Source organism: Mesoplodon densirostris, chromosome 10, assembly GCF_025265405.1.
Source record: "Mesoplodon densirostris isolate mMesDen1 chromosome 10, mMesDen1 primary haplotype, whole genome shotgun sequence".
Taxonomy (NCBI): Eukaryota; Metazoa; Chordata; class Mammalia; order Artiodactyla; family Ziphiidae; genus Mesoplodon; species Mesoplodon densirostris.
The window spans coordinates 66,764,178-66,786,546 of NC_082670.1; the positions used below are offsets into that span (position 1 = coordinate 66,764,178).

The following is a 22,369-nucleotide window of genomic DNA, read 5'->3' on the forward strand; positions in this document are numbered from 1 at the left end:
ATCACAAAACACTGAGCTTATCTCCCTGTGATATGCAGCAGCTTCAAGGCTATGGGGATTTAGATGGCCAAGAGAAAGGACTGGAGGGGCACTGCAAGTGGAGGGAAGAGCATGGACAAGGACAAGGTGCCTAGTGACTTCATGGGGCCAGGAGAGGCAATGAGGTAGAAACAACTAAGAGTGAGATTTTGGAGGGTTAGGACTCTGCTTCTGTTGGGACGTGGAGTGTGAGGGAGACAAAAGAGACAGACTTAAAAATCCCACCTGTGAAGAACACAGCCTCTCCAGATGCCTGATTTATGTTGTCAAAAGGCCTGATGTACCATCTCTTGTTTTCTCAGAACAAGTACCAGGGCTTTGTCTTTGACATCGTGACCAGGCAAACTTTCGACATCATCATCATGGTCCTCATCTGCCTCAACATGATCACCATGATGGTGGAGACTGATGAGCAGAGTGAAGAAAAGACAAAAGTCCTAAACAAAATCAACCAGTTCTTTGTGGCCGTCTTCACGGGCGAGTGTGTCATGAAAATGTTCGCCTTGAGGCATTACTACTTCACCAGTGGCTGGAATGTGTTTGACTTCATTATCGTGGTCCTCTCCATTGGAAGTAAGTGGGCATCGCATGTGGTGGGGACACTCAGCCTCTGCTTGGGCTTGTTTTGGCTGCTCTTTCAAAACCAAGGGGACAGCTAACAAACTTTTAAAAACCTACGTGGTATGTTAGAGGAGTCCAGTATTTGCTGCTTTGCAAGAGCAGCAGATTTAAAATGCCCCGGGCCTCTCAGTGAAATGCAGAGGTTCCACTAGCCTTCTCCATGCTGCCATGAAGGGTATTCAGGCACCTACTGTGTGTGCAGCCATCGCCAGAAATTTGGGAGCCGATAGGGAACAATCACTCACAAGAAAACCTAAGATGATGGAGTTTCCAATGGGTCTTATCTTTATGGCCTTCAAAGCAGAGAGTGGGTGGTGTGGTGTGAGGTGAGTCATAAAATACTTTCTGGAAAAGGAGGTGGTTGCCAGAAGAGTGAGGAAAGACTAGGAGGAGATTGTTCAAAGGAGATTCTTAAGTCAAGGGTCTGGAATTAAATCTCTGTATAACTGTCCACTTAGGGAATATGAGTGACAGAAAAGTCAAGGGACCATTGCCAAGAGATCAATGCTATTATGACCTAGTCTGGGTGTTGTTGAATGACAGGCTCAGTATTTGGGGGCCAATGGTGTTCAGAGAAAATGAATGGAGTCAGAGTTTAAAGTGGGGATTGGAGCCACCATAATTGAGTGCTTGCTGAGTTCTGAGCACTGGGCTGGGATCCACGGATCTCCACAGCAGCCCTGGGAAGGAGTGTTACTATACTCATTTTATACATTTAATATGGAGCCTCAGAGATTAAGAAAGTTATGCAAGGTCATATAGTTTGTAAAGGGTGGAGCTGAATTTAGACCATGCTAATGTTCTTTTTAATAAACTAACAGCCTCCTACCGACCAAGATACTGTCCCCGGCCTTCATGTGGTTTCGCCAAAGTTGGATCCTATAAAGGCCAAATCCCAGCACTCCAGGTTTACTTTGCATTGTAAATATATCCTGACCTATTATATCGTGACCTGCTTACTTTTCATGTCAGGGCATAGCTGTAGATTTTATTTTCCATTGATTTACCATCAAGAGCTAATAGCATCTGAATACAACTCGGTGGCACTTAATCTCTCTGTCCTGGTGCTGAAACACAGCCTTGGGTTGTGTTTGTTTGGGGAGTTTAAATTTATTTTCGTTTTGTTTTATTTTCCTATTGCTGCTGGGTTTTCCAGGGGCAGGACGTGGGAGGTTTGTTTTGTTTGTTTGTTTGCCTTCCAAAGTGAGAGACTGTAAAGGCCATTTTAAATTTTATATTAGAGAAGGGAGCTTGCTTATGTGACTTTCCATATCAGCACTATAGAAATAAAATATACTCAGAGTACTCCATTCTATCATGGGGACACCTTAACTACCAATTCCTATGACCTACACGGCAACACCCGTCACTGGACAGAAATCACTCATAACGACAGCTCGAAAACAAGTGCAAGAACCCACTAGCCATTCTTCCACTCTCCCTCCCTCTCCCCTTCTTCCTTTCCACCTGTAAGACATGTATTGATTGTCTAATTGTTACAAGTGTGAAGACTCATTCTCCCTTGTAAAGGTAGGCTAGTTGGCTGGCAGAACCTTAGTAGATTATAAAAACACATATGTATCTCACACTATGGGAAAATGCCCCAGTTAATCTGGACTTTAAGAGAGGGGTTTCATAAAGATTTCATAATACAAAATTATAATTATCCCAATTCTCCTCCATTTCCTTCCTCCTTCCAACACAATACTGTGACCACCCATATTCATAGGACAAAAGGCGAGTAGGAGAATGGGATCAAGGGCACCCTGGTGAGGAGAGAGAGCTTCTATCATACCCCTCACCATTTCTCCTGAGAGGTTTTGAATCCTGTTTGACCTAAAGGCCTTGCCTAATCTTTGGTGGTCTTAACAGGCCTCCACAGGTCCCCAAGACCAAGCTTCACAAATCTTCAAGTTAGATATCACATAGGGAGATATACACACTCTTGTTCATAGTTCGGGTTAGGGGGCTATAAATGACCTTAAACCAGCCCATCTCTAGGCCCTAACACAGAGTTCAAACACAGCTGGAAATGAAAGAAACAAATAAAATCTATTATGCAAACAGCTGGCCATTCAAAACCATTCTGTTTTAGCTGTCAGCAAGTTGCCCAATTCCTCAGGGCCCTTATAATTAATACTAGGCTCTGTACAATTATCCACAGGACCATGTGCCAGGAACTGAGTCAATCTTCTCAGTAGGAGATAGGGAGATGAATCACAGTGGGTCCCAACCTTCACAGAGCACAGGACCAGGGTGGAAGTAAAGGCATGACCCAAAGGCTGAATTCTCAGGGAAGAGCCGGGTCTGTGTTACAGATGGAAACAGACAAAGGACTGTGAGCATGTGGAACAGGGTGCAATCACTTCCAGCTGAACTAGGCTGCAGAAGTTGGGTTTTGACCATGTAGGCTGACTAAGAATGTATCTGGATGGAGGGAAAGATAAGAACATGGTGGGAAAGGTGAGACGTACTCGAGGGAGACAGGATTTATGCAGTGGACACTTACTGAGCCCCTACTTTATGCCATCCACTGTGCCAGGCTCAGAGGGTCCAGAGTCCCTGAATATGGATGCTCACTTGGAGGTCCATACCAGGCAGAGAAGAGGGGGTGTGATCCAGCCCACCTTGTCAGGGCTCATGGTTGGAAGTACTAATTAGATCATTTCCCCTCACTTTTAAAGGCCTGGTGTTTTCTGCAATTCTTACATCACTTGGAAATTTATTCTCCCCAACGCTTTTCCGAGTCATCCGCCTGGCCCGGATCGGCCGCATCCTCAGGCTGATCCGCGGGGCCAAGGGCATCCGCACACTGCTCTTCGCGCTCATGATGTCCCTGCCCGCCCTCTTCAACATTGGGCTGCTGCTCTTCCTGGTCATGTTCATCTACTCCATCTTCGGCATGGCCAACTTCGCCTACGTCAAGTGGGAGGCTGGCATTGATGACATGTTCAACTTCCAGACCTTCGCCAACAGCATGCTGTGCCTCTTCCAGATCACCACGTCAGCAGGCTGGGATGGGCTCCTCAGCCCCATCCTCAACACGGGGCCTCCCTACTGCGACCCCAACCTGCCCAACAGCAATGGCACCAGAGGGGACTGTGGGAACCCTGTCGTGGGCATCCTCTTCTTCACCACCTACATCATCATCTCCTTCCTCATCGTGGTCAACATGTACATTGCAGTGATTCTGGAAAACTTCAATGTGGCCATGAAGGAGAGTACGGAGCCCCTGAGCGAGGATGACTTTGACATGTTCTATGAGACTTGGGAAAAGTTCGACCCGGAGGCCACCCAGTTCATTACCTTCTCTGCCCTCTCAGACTTTGCAGACATGCTCTCTGGCCCCCTGCGAATCCCAAAACCCAATGGGAATATATTAATCCAGATGGACTTGCCCTTGGTCCCTGGAGATAAGATCCACTGTTTGGACATCCTGTTTACCTTCACCAAGAATGTTCTGGGAGAATCTGGGGAGTTGGATTCTCTGAAGGCAAATATGGAGGAGAAATTTATGGCAACTAATCTTTCAAAAGCATCCTATGAACCAATAGCAACCACCCTCCGGTGGAAGCAAGAAGACATATCAGCCACTGTCATCCAAAAGGCCTATCGCAGCTACGTGCTGCACCGCTCCATGATGATCGCCAATCCCCTGCCTGTGCCCAGGGCTGAGGAGGCGGCTGTGTCACTCCCAGATGAAGCCTTTGTTGCATTCGTGGCAAATGAAAACTTTGTGCTTCCAGACAAATCTGAAACTGCCTCTGCCACATCTTTCCCACCATCCTATGACAGTGTCACTAGAGGCCTTAGTGATCAAGTCAACTTAAGCACATCTAGCTCGATACAAAACGAAGGGGTGGCTGCCACTAAGGAAGCCACTGGGCCCTAGTGAGGACCCTCCAGCATGGGCATGTCCAGCTCTGATGTGTCCTTCTGCTCTGTGACAACTTACCACCACTGCTCACCAACACATGCCACTGGTCACAATGTCAGAATGGGGCAGGAAATACAGTTGGTACCCACCTTTGGAGAAACCCTCACACACCAACAGGAGTCAGAAGCCAAGGGCATCTCCACTGTGACTTCCCTTTTAATTTTCAATATCAGATGATGGGTTCCCTTACTTTCCAGAAAATGTCCCTGGTCCTTTTATTTTGATGGTGACCAGAGCTTATATTTACCAAGACAAACACCTCAGGACCAGAACTTCTAAAGATATATGGCAAGGATGTTGCTAAAGGTCCAAGGTCATCCTCTGTGAAACACCACATAGAGATTGGCAGTGTTATTTAGGATTTTGCATGACTGCATGCTGAGAGCTGCCAGACAGCTGCTCCAGCCCAGGGTAATACCTGTGGTCTATGTCATGAAAGGCCTCTGAGATACCCATTAAAATTAATATTTTTAAAGGTATGTCAAAACCAATGTTATATCCTAAAGCATCATTTTAAAAAATTATGTGGGGCTTCCCTGGTGGCGCAGTGGTTGAGAGTCTGCCTGCCGATGCAGGGGATACGGGTTCGTGCCCCAGTCCGGGAAGATCCCACATGCCGTTGAGTGGCTGGGCCCATGAGCCATGGCCGCTGAGCCTGCGCATCTGGAGCCTGTGCTCCGCAACGGGAGAGGCCACAGCAGTTGAGAGGCCCGCGTATCGCAAAAAAGAAAAAAAAAAATTATGTGACACTGACATGTCATAAATCACTTCTCCTTCACTTTCAGGGTTCCTAATATTTTGCAGTTTGGGTTCAGGCTGGGTAGACAGGAAGGAGCACTGTCCTGGGAGCCTGTTCTCATCCTAACTACCTCCCACTGCTTGCCTGGCTGACCTGGGCCAAACTCATTCCCCTCTGAACCACTTCCCCATGGTGGCGGGGGGCAGAGTGGACAGTCTTTGCAGCCTTTGCGTTTCACGTTGTAGAACTCAGTGATGCCCTGTCCCAATTTAGATGACGAAAATACTCTCCCCTGAAGCGGCAATGGCTAGACCTTTCTGCTGTATGGCCAAAAGACAGCTTTTGAATATATTCTAGAGGCTGTTTCACATCTCATAGACTTTAAGGATGGAAGTTTTCACATTCCCCTCGGACCAGGACTCCATAATTAGCATAATCAAAAATAAAGGGACATTTTGAGAAAGATGATCTGGGAGACAAAAGGTAAGGCCAATACTTTCTTTAACTCATCCTACAAATGTTTTTAAGTATCTATTATATGACAGGCACTGCTCTAAGCACAAGACATAATGAGAGTTAAGGCCCAAAAGATTCACTGGATTTATGCAGTGAATGGAGGAAGGGTTGTCAAGGGATGATATTCAGGCCAAAGTCACATGGCAGGTCTTGAGATGAAGGAGATTAAGAAGTTCGTGTGATAGCATAAGACATAAAGTGTCTTAATGAGAGCCATGACTGTCTATTAACTCTTGGGACATTCCCTGACATGATGACAAGGTTCAGGTCAATTCATTGATATGTATTTTATCGCTTCATAAGATTTCCCGTTTATTCAATTACAAGGACTAAAGACTGGTCCCCCTTACAGGCTTCATGGACACAGATTTTTCTGGTACCACACAGAAAAATCTATCCTTTCTCTATCACATTTGGCCCAGCAGAGACCAAAGAGGCTTTCAAAATGCTTGTTGGGGTTTGCAAGCACCCACAGAAGCAGGTTAATAAGATGATGATGGAATAGCTGAGGGCACAGGCTGACCCAGTACAGATCAGCTGTTCTCTGGATGCTTGGTTTGTATCTAAAAGATGAGTTCAACCAAATGGCACTGGACCAGAGAGCACACATATTCACTGTGCAGCTACTTCAACAGCTAAATCTCATGCAGCCGATGAAAATGCCCTCGGAGAGGATGCTTGCCCAAGTGTTTATAAGACAGCTGGGTGGACAGAGAGCTTGGGGACTGGCTTACTTTTACAGTGTTTTGTGGAAGAATTAAATGTACCCAACCATCAGACTAGTTTTATTAAATAGATGATATTATTCTCAAAGATATTCTTGTTACATATTTTGTCCCAGGTTGTGAGTTGAATTGTGTCTCCCCCAAAAGATAAGGACCCCTACCTTAAACTGTATGGTACCTAGCAATCTGACCTTATTTGTACTTAAAATCAGTTCATCTATATTTGAAAGGCAAATCTATAAACGTTTTAGAAGATAATATAGGAAACTCTGTGACCATGAAATTTTAAAAAGGCTGATAAACTTGACTACATTAAAATTTAGAACATAAATTCATGAAAATAGATCATTAAAAAGAATGAAAAGGCAAGCTGTCAAGTGGATAAAATATATAAAACACTTACATCCAACAAAAGTCTAATATTCAGAGATTTTTATTAACATCTATAAATCAATACAAAATAGACAACACTGTAGGAAAAATGGCAAGAGATTTGAAAAGGCACATCACAAAGGAGGAAACCTGAATAATCAATAAGCATATGAAAGAGCACACAAACTAATTAGTAATCAGGGAAATTCAAATTAAAACCATAGTGAAATATCACTACACACTATCAGATTTATAAAAGTTTTAGAATCTAACAAATATCAACTGCTGGCAAAGATGTAGAGCAACAGGAAGTTTAATGCACTGCTGGAGCATGTAAATTGGTATAACCATTTTGTAAAACAGTTTAACTTTACTTAAACTCTTTACATATACTCGTGACTTGGGTTTTCTACTGGTAGGTATGAAACCTAGAGAAATCCATGCACACATGCTCTAGGAGACATGAATAAGATTTCTTATTATCATTGTTCATAATAGACCCAAATTAGAAACAACCTAATGTCCATCAGCAGTAGAATAAATTAATAAATTGTGGTACATTTTTAAAATGTAATTTTATGTGGTAGTGGGAATGAGATATAGCCTTGTACAAGTTTATGGATGAATCTTAAAAACATAATATTGAGTGAAAGAAGCCAGTCACCAAACTATATATACTATATGATTTTATGAGGTTCAAAATCAGGCAAAATTAAATATACCGTTTAGGGATGCATAAAGAAAAGCAGGGATTTGTCCATTAAAGGCAGGGTAGAGGTTAGTAATAGGCGGAAGGAGGCATTGTGACTAGGTCTTTGGCAATGTTCTAATTTCCTTCCTAGGTGGTTCTCTTTATAAGTGCTGTCTTTATAACCATGTGTTAAGCTAAGCATATATATCTAATTGCAGTTTTCTGTGTGTGTGTTTTAGCTCACAAGTTAAAATTTTTGAATATCTTACGTTAGATTCTCCTCCCTCTTCACAGAAGTAGTTACTATCTGCTGCTTTGAATTGTGGTGTTTCTGTCTTGGACTTGGATTATCTGAGCTGAGTTGTAAAAGGATTAGGAGTTCTATCATAGATACAGAAAAGGAAATTCTAGAGAAAGGGAACTTTCGACTATCAACCTTATTCAATAACCATCATCTCTCACAAGTATTATTTCAGTAGCCTTACAGCTTGCCGCCATTTCTACTCTTGTCCCCAGCAGTCTATTCTCAAACAGCAGCCAGAGGTCAAGATCCACCCGTGGCTTCTATGTACTCCAAGTAGACGTTATTACCATGGTTTTACATAATTTAGCCCGTACTCCCCTCTGACCTCATCTTCACCCCAGCTCTCTGTGCTTCAGCCACACTGTCTTCCTTGCTGTTCCTTACACATACCAGGCATGCTCTTGCCTCAGGGCAAAGGCCCTTGGAACTTGCTTTTCCTTCAGCCATTATATCCACATAGGTCACTCCCACATTTTCTTCAGTTCTTCCCTTACCAACCTATCTAATTACCAGCCCCATCCAGCACTTACCGCGCTCTGATATGTTATATATGTACTTTCTCATTGCCTGTCTTCCCCACTAGAATGTAAGCCCTGCGAGAGCATGGACTCTACTTGCTCACGGATGTATCCCCAGCACCAAAAACAATGTCAGAGTAAATTCACGATATGTGGCTAATTTTTTCTTCTTAATCTGTCCAAAGTTAGCTCCTCATGGCCCAGTACCCAAAGGCCAGCCATACCATAGACAATAGCATAGGATAAACATGTTAACTTCAATAAAAATCTCTATTTAGAAAAAGAGGATTTCCTGGCGGTCTAGTGGTTAGGACTCTGAGCTCTCACTACCAAGGGCCTGGGTTCAATCCCTGGTCAGGGAATTAAAATCCCGCAAGCTGTGTGGCATGGCCAAAACAACAAAAACATTTAGAAAAAGAGAAACCACATCCAGAAGTGCCAGTCCACAGTATACCTGGGAGTATGTACTGCTGGCCTTGACAGTGGAAGGATTTCTTGGTCCTGCTTCTGGGAGCATTCCTCATCCACTGTCTTACTCCCTCATGAGACAGGAGCACTGGGAAGCAATTTCTTCTAAGGAATGAACAGCTTATTGTACTTTCTGTTGGTTACCAGTGAGCCCTGGAAACTGTTTTCAGGTTTGAGCAATCTTGGGCTGTTATTTCCCTGGACTGAAGTTTCTGTGGCAATACAACTCGCTTGAAACACTAGTATGATTTCGATCTCTTGCATTTTACCAACTCATTAGATCTTGTCAGGTTATGGTCCTTCAATCTAGAATCGGGACTGGATTTTACTGCCTTTTAGCAATAGATGATTTGCCCTCCTTCACCCCCTCAGCTGAATTGCTTGCATCCTGGCCTCAGGCAGCCACCATACAGAAATATTGTTAAAAAAAAAAAAAAGAATTGGCTTGGGTGTAGAGGCACAGCTTACCTGCCCCTACCCCAGTCTGTATTCCACTGGACAGCTCCTTAAATTGGAGTAATATCTCCTTTGCCCTGTAAGAGTACAGGAACAGGATCCCTTGAGGGAGGAGGGGAGAGTGTCAGGCTTCTCCCAGCTCCCATTCTTACCTCTATCTCTGTATTTCCAATCATCAGTATGCTGGTAAATAGTTTAACAATTAGTTCTTCACAAGAAAAAAGAAATCCCTTATTTGTAGCATATTCTGATTTATCTGATGTAAATACTCCCACTATGGCCTATGTCAAGCTACCAATGTGACATCCCTGAAGGCAGATTTGGGAAGAGATGTCGACCTGGGTCAGTATAAGCTGGCTCCAGCACACCACTGTTTCCAACCTCCCTGCTTTTCCTCCACCATTATTAGCTTGGGACAGAAACCTGTTTCTTCTACTCTCCAAGGCATGATTATAAGATCTTGGGTTGCTGGCCATAGTTAGAAAAGGCCTCCCTTTCTGCTTTCATATGAGCCAGTTTGACAACTCTTTTTTTGTGTGCCTTTACTAAGCATGCAAGAAGTAGCCCACACCTTTCCAAATTCTGTAGATTTTTCTATCAAGGTCCTTCAACTCCTGCTGTGAGAGGTAGGTGGTCTGAATCTCCAGATATAACAAGCTACAGCTAAAAAGCATAATAGAAATTTCCAGTGTCCCACCCCATTTCATCTTGGCCAGTGTTGCACTTTAAGGTCTATTAATAGTAACACCAGTTTCCATATAACAATTTCTATGTTGGTAAGAGTTATTTGGTTACAAGCAACAACCCATTCTAGCATAAAAGAAATGTACTGGGACTTCCCTGGTGGTGAAGTGGTTAAGAATCCGCCTGCCAGTGCAGGGGACATGGGTTTGAGCCCTGGTCCAGGAAGATCCCACATGCCGCAGAGCAACTAAGCCTGTGTGCCACAACTACTGAGCCTGCACTCTAGAGCCCGCGAACCACAAATACTGAGCCTGCGTGCCACAACTACTGAAGCCTGTGTGCCTAGAGCCCGTGCTCCGCAACAAGAGAAGCCCCCTCTCGCTGCAACTAGAGAAAGCCCTCGTGCAGCAACAAAAACCCAGTGCAGCCAAAAATGAATAATAAATAAATAAATTTATTTTTTAAAAAAAGAAATGTACTGGAAGGCTATGGGGAAGTTCAGAAAGAAACTAAACACTGAACACTCAGCAAGTACAGCAGCAAAGGCTGGTCAGGTTTCTAATTGTCTATTAGGCACCAATAGACAATCTCTTCATGGGGCCAGGACCAATCAGTTCCTACTTCCCGCCCCCCCACCCCACACCACTGCTGCCAGTGTCCAGATAGGATTCAGATTCCAAGGAGAGAACATCTGATTGGCCCAGCTCCAGCAAGAAAAGGGAGGGGCATTTTGATTGACAGCTCCAGCAAGACTGCAGTCAATTATCTCTTCCCACCCCTTATGCCCACCTTCCCCCACCAAAAGTTAAGGCACTGTTACCAAATGGAAGAAGGAGACTAGGCAGACAAAAATGCCTGTTGAGTGTTACAAACTTCGAGTTAAATTCATGTTTTGTAAAGATCACTCTGGCAACAGTGACAAATTACAGAGAAGTTGAAGTTGGAAGCAGAGAGATTAAGGAGGGGGTATGCCAAACGGATTTTTGAGTTTCTCATGCACATTGACTAAAAGTCACCAAGTCTGCTCAGATAGAAGCCCCACAGCATGGACTGGGGTGCCAGCTTCCATCTTCACCTCTGGTGACAGGTCCAAGGCCTTTTCCTCCAAATAAATGCTCCCTAGGACCCAAATATCAGTCATGTACTCTGGCTCTGGAAAATCACTCATATATTGCCTGAAGTGGAAATATGTTTGAGGTGTGTTCTCCTCAGAAGCCCCAGATGAATCATCATCCAAGTGAGTTCAGGCAGAGAAAGCCCAGATTTGCCTGTGGGCATCAAATCTATACCAAGAAAGTTTGTGTCTACTGTTGACCCTTTAAAACACCAGTTCTGACAGTAGAACCAACAACCACAACAAAACTTGGTCAACATGGTTCATTGTACAAAGATAACAAATTCTAAAGGGGTATGCGTGAAGAGGACTCATTTTTTTTTTCCTGAGCAGAACTGAGTTAATTGATTATCAGAAATGTGGCTGCTCTTGCTTACAGATTTAATCATACTACAAAGTAATATAAAGGTATGTGTGTGTGTGTGCCTGTCGAATAATGATACTTCTTGTAGTTAGAACAGCGAGCCCAGAACCACTTGGAAGCTGAAGCTGTCTGCAAATGATCCATACAGAAATACTCAACTCATCGGCTAAGCAATTTGGTGCTCTGGACCAAGACCTGGATGAGGGCAGAAAGTCCCACTTTGATTCCAGACCTTCTCCTGCTCACATGTCACAACTTCTCTGAAAACCTTCTTTATCTATACAATGGGAATAAAGATTCCTGCCACACTGAACTCACCAAGGAGGTTTAATGGAGCTAAAAAATGCCTTCTCTGCCCACTGAAAGAAGCAGGAAGATAAAGGGGGAGAAATAAGAGAGCCCATCCTGCCACACTGTGTCCCAGGGTGGTCCTCACATAGGGCAGTGCTGCACCCCTCCCCCACTGAGTACGTATAAGGGTGTTGGGTGGGAAACACTGTGCTTCACATGCAAAGGAGCATCTAACCACACGCAGGGTCCTCCCTGGACAAAACCAGCACGTTGGTGGTCAGGATAGAAAGTAGCTCCTCCAAAATCCACTATGGGAAGCCATGCTTGGATCCTACTGTTTCGACTCTGTAGCAGGTACTATTGGTGTCCCACACCACATTCCTTGCCTCGTCTGATTTTGAATAGAACTATGCAACTTTTTGTCTCAGGGCTTTCTCCAAAGCCACTGGGCTTTTCCCCACACAGGCATCGCAGCCCAGAAGTGCAGGGTGAAGGGGAGATGTTGACAACCTTGAGGACAGTCCTCAACCAATGCAAGACAAGAGTTGGAAGATAAATTAATATCCTAGGCTCCTATACCAGGGAGGAACAATTCTGAGTCAAGTTTCTCAGAGAATCCATAGAAAGTCTGAGCCCTCGTTGTAGGGCCAGTCTTTCACAATCCTGAGAGTAAGTGCCCCCTTAACTTTTAACTCTCTAGGTTCACCCTACCCCTGCCCTGCCCAGTTGCTCACAGCACTAACCATCTTTCGGGGGAGTTTCTCCCTTCCTCAGCTAATTCTCTCTCTGCTTCTTCACTTTTGCCTCCTGGGATCACCTCTGAAATAAACCTGCCCCCAAATCCTTGTCTCAGCTCCTGATTTGGGGGAAGACAGATTAAGACAAACTCCAAGATAGTCCCCTGCTCAGTATTAGGAAACTTTTCTCATGCCGTCCACACGTCCATCATCCCATCTGCAGGCTTGCTGTATATGGCTCCTGGACAAAGGTCTGCAGGAAAGGAATCACTTCCCCTAGGTTACACGGGGTGTGCAAAGGGTCCCACCCAGAAGTGATACTGTGATCTCTCCTCCTAGCTCCCTACCCATCACCCACCTGCTTCTGACTGATGAGACAGTTAAGGCTCCTCTCCCCACCTTCTCAAGCACTACTGAAGATTTGATTTTGGTGATAACTGCCTTGGGAGCAAGTAGATCCTTGCCTCCCCTTCAGAACTGTTCTATGATGAATAAAAGTTTAATTACAAGCTTGAGTTTCAGTTTCTCACCACGTCTTGTAAACTGACAAGATTCTTGACGAGTCCACAACCTCTTATGGCGCCCTTTTCCATCAGTTTATTGTATTGGGCTACTTTGACGTTCCACAACTTGCAACAAGACTCTCCAAACTGGGCCTTTACCCAGAAGTTGTCATGATGCCTTTTTCTGGCACACAGCATTATATTGGGCTGGCCAAAAAGTTTGTTCGGCTAGTGAATACATCATTCAATAAAATTCTTGGTGAAAATGCAAAATGTGTCTTTTAGTTTTACTTAAAACCGAACGAACTTTTGGGCCAACCCAATACTATGTGACTATCGGTTAACAAGGAGCTTGGCTTGTGCCACTCAGAGCAGCAGAGGACTATGGGAGAAACTCCCTGGCTCCTGCCTTGGTGTCCACCCCATAAAAGAAATCAATGAGCAGCCAAAGCTCTCTCCTGACCACTGAAAAATAAGGGGTCAAACTGGTGGCTTCATTCCAGTGGCATCATTATGTGTGGACTGTGGTGCCACCTAAGTCACCCACTGTCCCTTCTTTGGACAGAGCCTGCACCATGTTTTACATTGTTCTAAATCTCTCTGGATAGGGATCTCTTCGAGGACAATGCGGAGCACTTCTAGATGTCCTTATCCTGCCAGTTGAAACATTTCCTGCAGCAACCAGTTCTCAAAATCCCTCCCTGGATCTCTCCCAAAGAGAAATTATAGACTAAGACAAACTTCACCCACAATACCCTGCCATGGTGTGGAGAGGACTGCTGTGTCCATCCTGGCCCTCCAAGAGCTGATGTCAGGTCAGAACTAGATGTGCAAGAGATTTACTGGGAGAAACATTTATAAAGAATAAAAGGGAAGGAGCAAGAGTCGGCAGAGAGAGCCTCAGACTGCGATGCAGGTCTGCCACTGTGAAAGGAGAGAGGGAAGGAAGGAAGATGAGACAGGAAGAATCTCAGACTACAGTGCACCTCTGAGAAAGTCGCAGCCAAGTTGGTGGGCAGTCCCAGAAAAAAGACTGCCCAGTGAAGGATTCTTTGTTAGGCAAGAATGGCCCAGCTCTTGTTCCCCCACCATCTTTAGTCATGGATGGGAGCAGCACAGGGAGAACATAGCTTCTGCATAAATGTTACAGTAGATCCTGAAGGTGCCACAGTTGGAGGTCACCAGAGCAGATACTCAGAATATATTGTCTGAGAATCCTGAGGCCTCTTGGACCAGAAAAGATGTTTTCTGTTTAGATCTAGCAACACCTCCTCCCTGAGTGCCCACAGTCATCATGGATTGCCCTGAAGCAGAGGCGCCATTGAAGAAGCCTCCACACAATATTTCTGATATTTTTCCAGATCAGTACAGAGAAGTAGGCTTACCTCCTCCCCTCTTGCAGGGACTGTGCCTTCTCTTCTAGTACTGTTCACCAGGGTGGGGACTAGAGTGAGGCAAGCAAGGTGCCCTGGGCACAAAATTTAGGGAAAGTGCTCATTCTCAAGTGCTGATCTTGCACTTGTATAAACCTGAGAATTAAATTTTGCACGCTGACACCTTTTTGCCTCATCCTGGTTCACCCCATGACCGCTGCTTCTAACCTACCTATTGATCTCTGAAGTCTAATCAGCAGTAACAATCTGAGGATATTCTCCACCATTCATCAATGTGACGGCTGCTGGCTCACTGTCCACAACCCTATTCCTGTCCTCAGTTACAGAATGGTTTGTCCAATACACAGGTTTCTCAGATCCAATGATCATATCCTCCACCCTATATTCGCTACCTACTCGGTGGTCATATCCCGAACCTTGTCATCACTATCAGCAACACCAGTCATATAATTTTGCCAACTATCCCCTCTCCAGTACGTTTACCTTATTACCTCCACCGAAATAATTCTTCAAATGCTGTAGGTCTTCCATCCTTTGCCTTTCCATCACTCCCATTCTCTCCTTACCCACTCTGATGTCATGGTCTATCTTGATAATCACATGCTTCTGAACACTTTCAAATCTTTTGTCACTTTCTCCTGCATCCTACTTGTCCAGTGAAACCTTAACTACTCCAGTTAAACACAAATTTCTACCCTCTCTGATCCTGCTCCAGAGAGTTACTGGTCTCACTTCAGTTTCACAACCACAAACCTTAGATGGACTCTAAATACTGTCCAATGATCCTACTGTATTTCCCTAGAAAGTTCATTTTCCTACCCACCAAAATGCTATTTTGTGCCTCCTTCTCTCTTCTCAAACCTCCAACCCTCCTAACCCCCGAATTCTCCCCCTCCTTCATTCTCAGTCTATGCTCCCAATTCTTACTTCTCTATTCAATGATGCAACTTCATTTTTGTCATTCACCATTCCTTAAATTATTTTACTTTTTTATTGAAGTATAGTTGACGCACAATATTATATGTTATAGGTGTACACTATAGTGATTCAAAAAATTCAAAGGTTATACTCCATTTATAGTTATTATAAAATTTTGGCTATATCCCCTGTGTTGTACAATATATCCTTGTAGTTTATTTTATACATAGTAGTTTGTACCTCATAATCCCCCACCCTCAAATTGCCCCTCCTCCCTTCCCTTGCCCCACTGGTAACCACTAGTTTGTTCTCAATGTCTGTGAGTCTGCTTCCTTTTTGTTATATTCACTAGTTTGTTGTAATTCTTAGACTCCACATATAAGTGATATTATACAGTATTTGTCTTTCTCTGTCTTACTTATTTCACATAGCATAATATCCTCCAAGACCATCCATGTTGCTGCAAATGACAAATTTCATTCCTTTTTAATGTCTGAGAAGTATTCCATTGTGTAAGATCTTACAGAAAAACCTGAACGAACTTTTTGGCCAACCATATGCATATATGTATATACCACGGCTTCTTTATCCATTCATCTGTTGATGGACACTTAGGTTGTTTCCGTATCTTCCATTTGTAAATAATGTTGCTATGAACATTGAGTACATTTATGTTTTTGAACTTGTGCTTTTGTTTTTTTCAGATATATACCTAGGAGTAGAATTGCTGTGTCATATGGTAGTTCTGTTTTTAGTTTTCTGAGAAACCTCCATATTGTTTTCCACAGTGGCTGCACCAATTTACATTCCCACCAACAACGGACGAGGGTACCCTTTTCTCCACATCCTCGCCAACATTTTTTATTTGTGTTCTTTTTGATGACAGCTGTTCTGATAGGCGTGAGGTGATATCTCATTGTGGCTTTGATTTGCATTTCCTTGATGATTAGCAATGTTGAACATCTTTTCATGTGCCTGTTAGCCATCTGCATTTCCTCTTTGGGACAGAAGATGTAACACTTCTGAATGAAATCTTGGATTGTCCCAGAACTTTTCTGACTACTCATGTAATAAGAAGTCCGTTGGTCACTTGAAGTCCCAAAACACAGTTGATGTGATATTTAGCATGTCAGTCCTGTGTAATAGCCACAGTTTACAACTTCATTCAGGTTTTTGCTCCTCCCCCTCCCTCAGTTGAGGCGGGCTGCAGCAGGCTGCCAGCTGCCGGGAAGGGGAGTTGATTGCTTTCTCACTCACTTGCCTACTCCTACTTCCTGGATGCTGTCTCTGACTCCAACAGGGTTTGGGGGTTGGAGAGAGAAGGGAACAGGAAAATTCTCCTGCTTTCTGAGCCTGGCCAACATTTAAAGATGACTCCCTGGGAGCTTTTATGAATTCAGCTAAAAGCTCTGGTTCCTGGAGATCTCTCACCTGCAGTTCCTTTGTCTGGAATAATATGCTCTCCTCCAGCTCATCTGCCTACTCACTTCCTTCCACAGCCCTGAGAAACCCTGAGGTGGTCCACCTCCAGGTTCTGTCTGCTGACAGGCCCTGATAGATTCATAAACTCACTCTCTTTCTCTCTCATAACCCACATCTGATGCATGGGAACAGTTGCGGGTCTGACAAATTCTGGGAGGGCCTCTCTGTCACAATAGAGTCACCTCTTCTTCAGCATCCCTACCAACAGCTAGGGAAGCCCATCTTTAGCTGTTTAATGTCCCAGGCAGGAGTCAAACACCAGCCAGTGCACCTCCCAGTTGCAGGGGTCCCAGATTTGGCCTCTTGAAATCCTCCTCATAGGGTTCAGATAAAAGGCAGGCACCCGACCCACAATGCATCTCCAGTGGAGGTGGGGATGGGTCTCTGTACTCTGTCTCAGCCCACTGTAGCCCCTCCCATCAAAGAATAATCCTCAAAAATCCTTCCACCTTCAGGCAGATTGCCTATCTCCATTTCATTTAGTTGTTCTTCTGGGGTTTTATCTTGTTCCTTCATCTGGAATATATTTCTCTGCCATCTCATGTTGTTTAACTTTCTATATTTGTGGTCTCCAGTTCTGCAAGCTGCAGGATTGTAGCTCCCCTTGCTTCTGGTGTCTGCCTCCTGGTAGGTGGGGTTGGTCCAGAGGCTGGTGCAGCCTTCCTGGTGGGAGGGGTGGGTGCCTGTCCACTGGAGGGTGGAGCTGGGTCTTGTCCCTCTGCTGGGCCGGGCTGTGTCAAGGTGTGTGTTTGTTTAGAGGCAGCTGTGGGGTCAGGATGACTTTTGGCAGCCTGTTTGCTGATGGGTGGGCCTGTGTTCCCGCCCTGTTGGTTGTTTGGCCTGAGGGGTCCCAGCACTGGATCCTGCAGGCTGTTGGGTGGGACCAAGTCTTGACTCCAAAATGGCAGCCTCTGGGAGAGCCCACAGTGAAGAATATTCACTGGGGCTTCCACCACCAGTGTCCTTGCCCCCACAGAGAGCCACAGCCAACCCCCGCCTCCCCAAGAGATCCTCCAAGACCCACAGGTAGGTCTGGCCTAGGCTCCTATGGAGTCACTGCTTTGCCCTGGGTCCCAGTGCACGTGACACCTCATGTGCACCCTCCAAGAGTGGAGTCTCTGTTTCCCCCAGTCATGTGCAGCTCCTGCACTCAAGCCCCGCTGGCCTTCAAAGCCAAATGCCCCAGAGGCTCCTCCTCCCAATGCCAGACCCCCAAGCTGGGGAGCCTGAAGTGGGGCTCAGAACTCTCACTCCTGTGGGAGAAACTCTGTGACAGAATTATTTACCAGTGTGTGGGAAATGGTGGGTATGGGATTTGATTATATATCAAAAATAGCTCTCCTATCATCTCATTATGGCTTCTGCTTTGTCTTTGGGTGTAGAATATCTTTTTTGGTAGGTTTGAGTCTTTTTTTGTCAATGGTTCTTCAGCAGTTAGTTGTGATTTTGGTATTTTCGTGAGAGAAGGTAAGCTCAAATCCTTCTACTCTGCCATCTTGTCTCCTGCCATCTCTGAAGTGTTGGCATAGGTCTGTTCAACAATACATTCAATTTTCAGGGTAGTTGTAGGACTTCCAGAAAAAAGAAAAACACACCTAAAGCATGTCTCACAGCATATATAGGTGATCCATGGTTTTAGGATTCCTCTAGTTCCAAAGAACCCCAGAATATTCTCAGGCAGGACTCAGGTGGCCCTTCCACACCTGGACCTCGAAAAATTCTTCCACCTTCCTCCAGACAGCCTGACTCATTTATCCCACAATGCAGGTTGAATTTAAGAGTCATATAACTACTTCTTCAAAAATTTGTATCTTGGTCTAGCACCTCACTTTAGCATGTCAGATTTATTATATTTTGGTGTCTCAATCAACACTTACAATTTAACATCCTGTTACACTTCATTGAAGGAATAAAATGATCAGACATCTTCCCACCAGCAAATAGATGAATCCACCTGCCTCTATAAGCATTTTCTCTTGTGTTCCCTCCTCCTAAAATGGAAAAAGAGTTTCTGCTCAAATCGAAAGTCAGTCTGTGCCCTGGATCACATAACATCCTCATCCACCCTATAGTTATCCCTCTTCCTTCATCATCAATGTCATCATTCCCATCATCCTTCAAATAGGTTCTGTGTCCCTCATCTTAAAACACACATACTGCCTTCCCCCTTCTCCCCACATCTCACTCCTGTCCCATCTCACTGCTCTTCTTCACAGCAAAACTTGACTGAACAGTGATTTAGACTCACTCTCTCCACTCACTTAACTCTTCTTTGTTGGTTTGTTTGGTTGGGGTAGAATTTCTTTCTTTCTGATTCTTATTCTAACTTTAAAATATAGAGAAAAGTAGATAGCCTCATCCACCAGAGGGCAGACAGCAGAAGCAAGAACTACAATTCTGCAGCCTGTGGAAGGAAAACCACACTCACAGAAAGATAGACAAAATGAAAAAGCAGAGGACTTTGTACAGATGAAGGAACAAGATAAAACCCCAGAAAAACAACTAAATGAAGTGGATATAGGCAAACTTCAAGAAAAATAATTCAGAATAATGATAGTGAGGATGATCTAGGACCTCAGAAAAATAATGGAGGCAAATATCGAGAAGATGCAAGAAATGTTTAACAAAGACCTAGAAGAATTAAAGAATAGACACCTGGAAGAATTAAAGAACAAACAGAGATGAACAATACAATAACTGAAATGAAAACTACAATACAAGGAATCAATAACAGAATAACTGAGGCAGAAGAACGGATACGTGACCTGGAAGACACAATGGTGGAATTCACTGCTGTAGAACAGAATAAAGAAAAAAGAATGAAAAGAAATGAAGACAGCCTAAGAAACCTCTGGGACAAGATTAAATGCAACAACATTCGCATTATAGAGTCCCAGAAGGAGAAGAGAGAGAGAAAGGACCAGAGAAAATATTTGAAGAGATTATAGTTGAAAACTTCCCTAACATGGGAAAGGAAATAGCCACCCAAGTCCAGGAAGCACAGAGAGTCCCAGGCAGGATAAACCCAAAGAGAAAGACGCCGAGACACGTAGTAATCAAACTGACCAAAATTAAAGACAGAGAAAAATTATTGAAAGCAGCAAGGGAAAAATGACAAATAACATACAAGGGAACTCCCATAAGGTTAACAGCTGATTTCTCAGCAGAAACTCTACAGGTCAGAAGGGAGTGGCATGATATATTTAAAGTGATGAAAGGGAAGTACCTACAACCAAGATTACACTACCCGACAAGGATCTCATTCAGATTCAACGGAGAAATCAAAAGCTTTACAGACAAGCAAAAGCTAAGAGAATTCAGCACCACCAAACCAGCTCTACAACAAATGCTAAAGGATCTTCTCTAAGTAGGAAACATAAGAGAAGAAAAGGACCTACAAAAACAAACCCATAGCTTACCATTCCCCCTCCCCATATCCTCAAGTCCATGCTCTAGTAGGTCTGTGTTTTTATTCCCGTCTTACCCCTACGTTCTTCATGACCTTTTTTTTTCTCTTAGGTTCCATATATATGTGTTAGCATACAGTATTTGTTTTTCTCTTTCTGACTTACTTCACTCTGTATGACAGACTCTAGGTCCATCCACCTCACTACAAGTAACTCAATTTCATTTCTTTTTATGGCTGAGGGAAGAGATATGGGAACATATGTATATGTACAACTGATTCACTTTGTTATAAAGCAGAAGCTAACACACCATTGTAAAGCAATTTAACTCCAATAAAGATGTTAAAAAAACCCCAAAAAACCAAATGCATAACAATTAAGAAAATGGTAATAGGAACATACATATTGATAATTGCCTTAAATGTGAATGGATTAAATGCTCCAAACAAAAGACACAGGCTTGCTGAATGGATACAAAAACAAGACCCATATATATGCTGTCTACAAGAGACCCACTTAAGACCTAGGGACACATACAGACTGAAAGTGAGGGGATGGAAAGACATATTCCATGAAAATGGCAATCAAAAGAAAGCTGCAGTAGCAACCCATATCAGGTAAAATAGACTTTAAAATAAAGAATATTACAAGAGACAAGGAAGAACACTACGTAATGATCAAGGGATCAATCCAAGAAGAAGGTATAACAATTATAAATATATATGCACCCAACATAGGAGCACCTCAATACATAAGGAAACTGCTAACAGCTATAAAAGAGGAAACTGACAGTGACACAATAATAGTGGGGAATTTAACACCTCACTTACACCAATGGACAGATCATGCAGACTGAAAATTAAAAAGGAAACAGAAGCTTTAAATGACACAATAGACCAGATAGATTTAATTGATATTTATAGGACATGCCATCCAAGAACAGCAGATTACACTTTCTTCTCAAGTGCACACAGAACATTCTCCAGGATAGATCACATCTTGGGTCAGAAGTCAAGCCTCTGTAAATTTAAGAAAACTGAAATCATATCAAGCATCTTTTCCGACCACAACTCTATGAGATTAGAAATCAATTACAGGGAAAAAAATGTAAAAAATACAAACACATGGGGGCTAAACAGTACGTTACTAAATAACCAATAGATCACTGAAGAAATCAAAGAGGAAATCAAAAAATACCTAGAGACAAATTACAATGAAAACACGATGATCCAAAACCTATGGGATGCAGCAAAAAAATTCTAAGAGGGAAGTTTATAGCAATACAAGCCTACCCCAAGAAATAAGAAAAATCTCAAATACACAATCTAACCTTACACCTAAAGGAACTAGAGAAAGAAGAACAAACAAAACCCAAAGTTAGTAGAAGGAAAGAAATCATAAAGATCAGAGCAGAAATAAATGAAATAGAAACATAGAAAACAATAGCAAAAGTCAATAAAACTAAAAGCTGGTTCTTTGAGAAGATAAAATTGATAAGCCTTTAGCCAGACTCATCAAGAAAAAGAGGTAGAGGACTCAAATCAATAAAGTTAGAAATGAAAAAGGAGAAGTTACAATGGACACTGCAGAAATACAAAGCATCCTAAGAGACTGCTACAAGCAACTCTATGCCAATAAAATGGACAACCTGGAAGAAATGGACAAATTCTTAGAAAGGTATAACCTTCCAAGACTGAACCAGGAAGAAACAGAAAATATGAACAGACCAATCACAGGTAATGAAATTGAAACTGTGATTAAAAATCTTCCAACAAACAAAAGTCCAGGACCAGATGGCTTCACAGGTGAATTCTGTCAGACATTTAGAGAAGTGCTAACACCCATCCTTCTCAAACTCTTCCAAAAAATTGTGGAGGAAGGAACACTCCCAAACTCATTCTATGAGGCCACCATCACCCTGATACCAAAACCAGACAAAGATACTACAAAAAAAGAAAATTACAGACCAATATCACTGATGAATATGATGCAAAAATCCTCAACAAAATACTAGCAAACAGAAACCAACAACACATAAAAAGGATCATACACCATGATCAAGTGAGATTTATCCCAATGATGCAAGCAT

At 43.4% G+C, this 22,369-nt stretch overlaps 1 protein-coding gene across 1 annotated transcript in view; it reads left to right on the forward strand.

The window, feature by feature from the left end:
- SCN10A (sodium voltage-gated channel alpha subunit 10) overlaps positions 1–4,552 on the forward strand; it is a 76,359-nt gene extending 71,807 nt beyond the window's left edge. Inside the window, exons 25-26 of the mRNA XM_060111474.1 lie at positions 342–612; positions 3,345–4,552. Of these exons, the coding sequence (XP_059967457.1) occupies positions 342–612; positions 3,345–4,552 (1,479 nt within the window). The remainder of the gene's footprint in view (positions 1–341; positions 613–3,344) is intronic.
- The last annotated feature ends 17,817 nt before the right edge of the window (positions 4,553–22,369 follow it).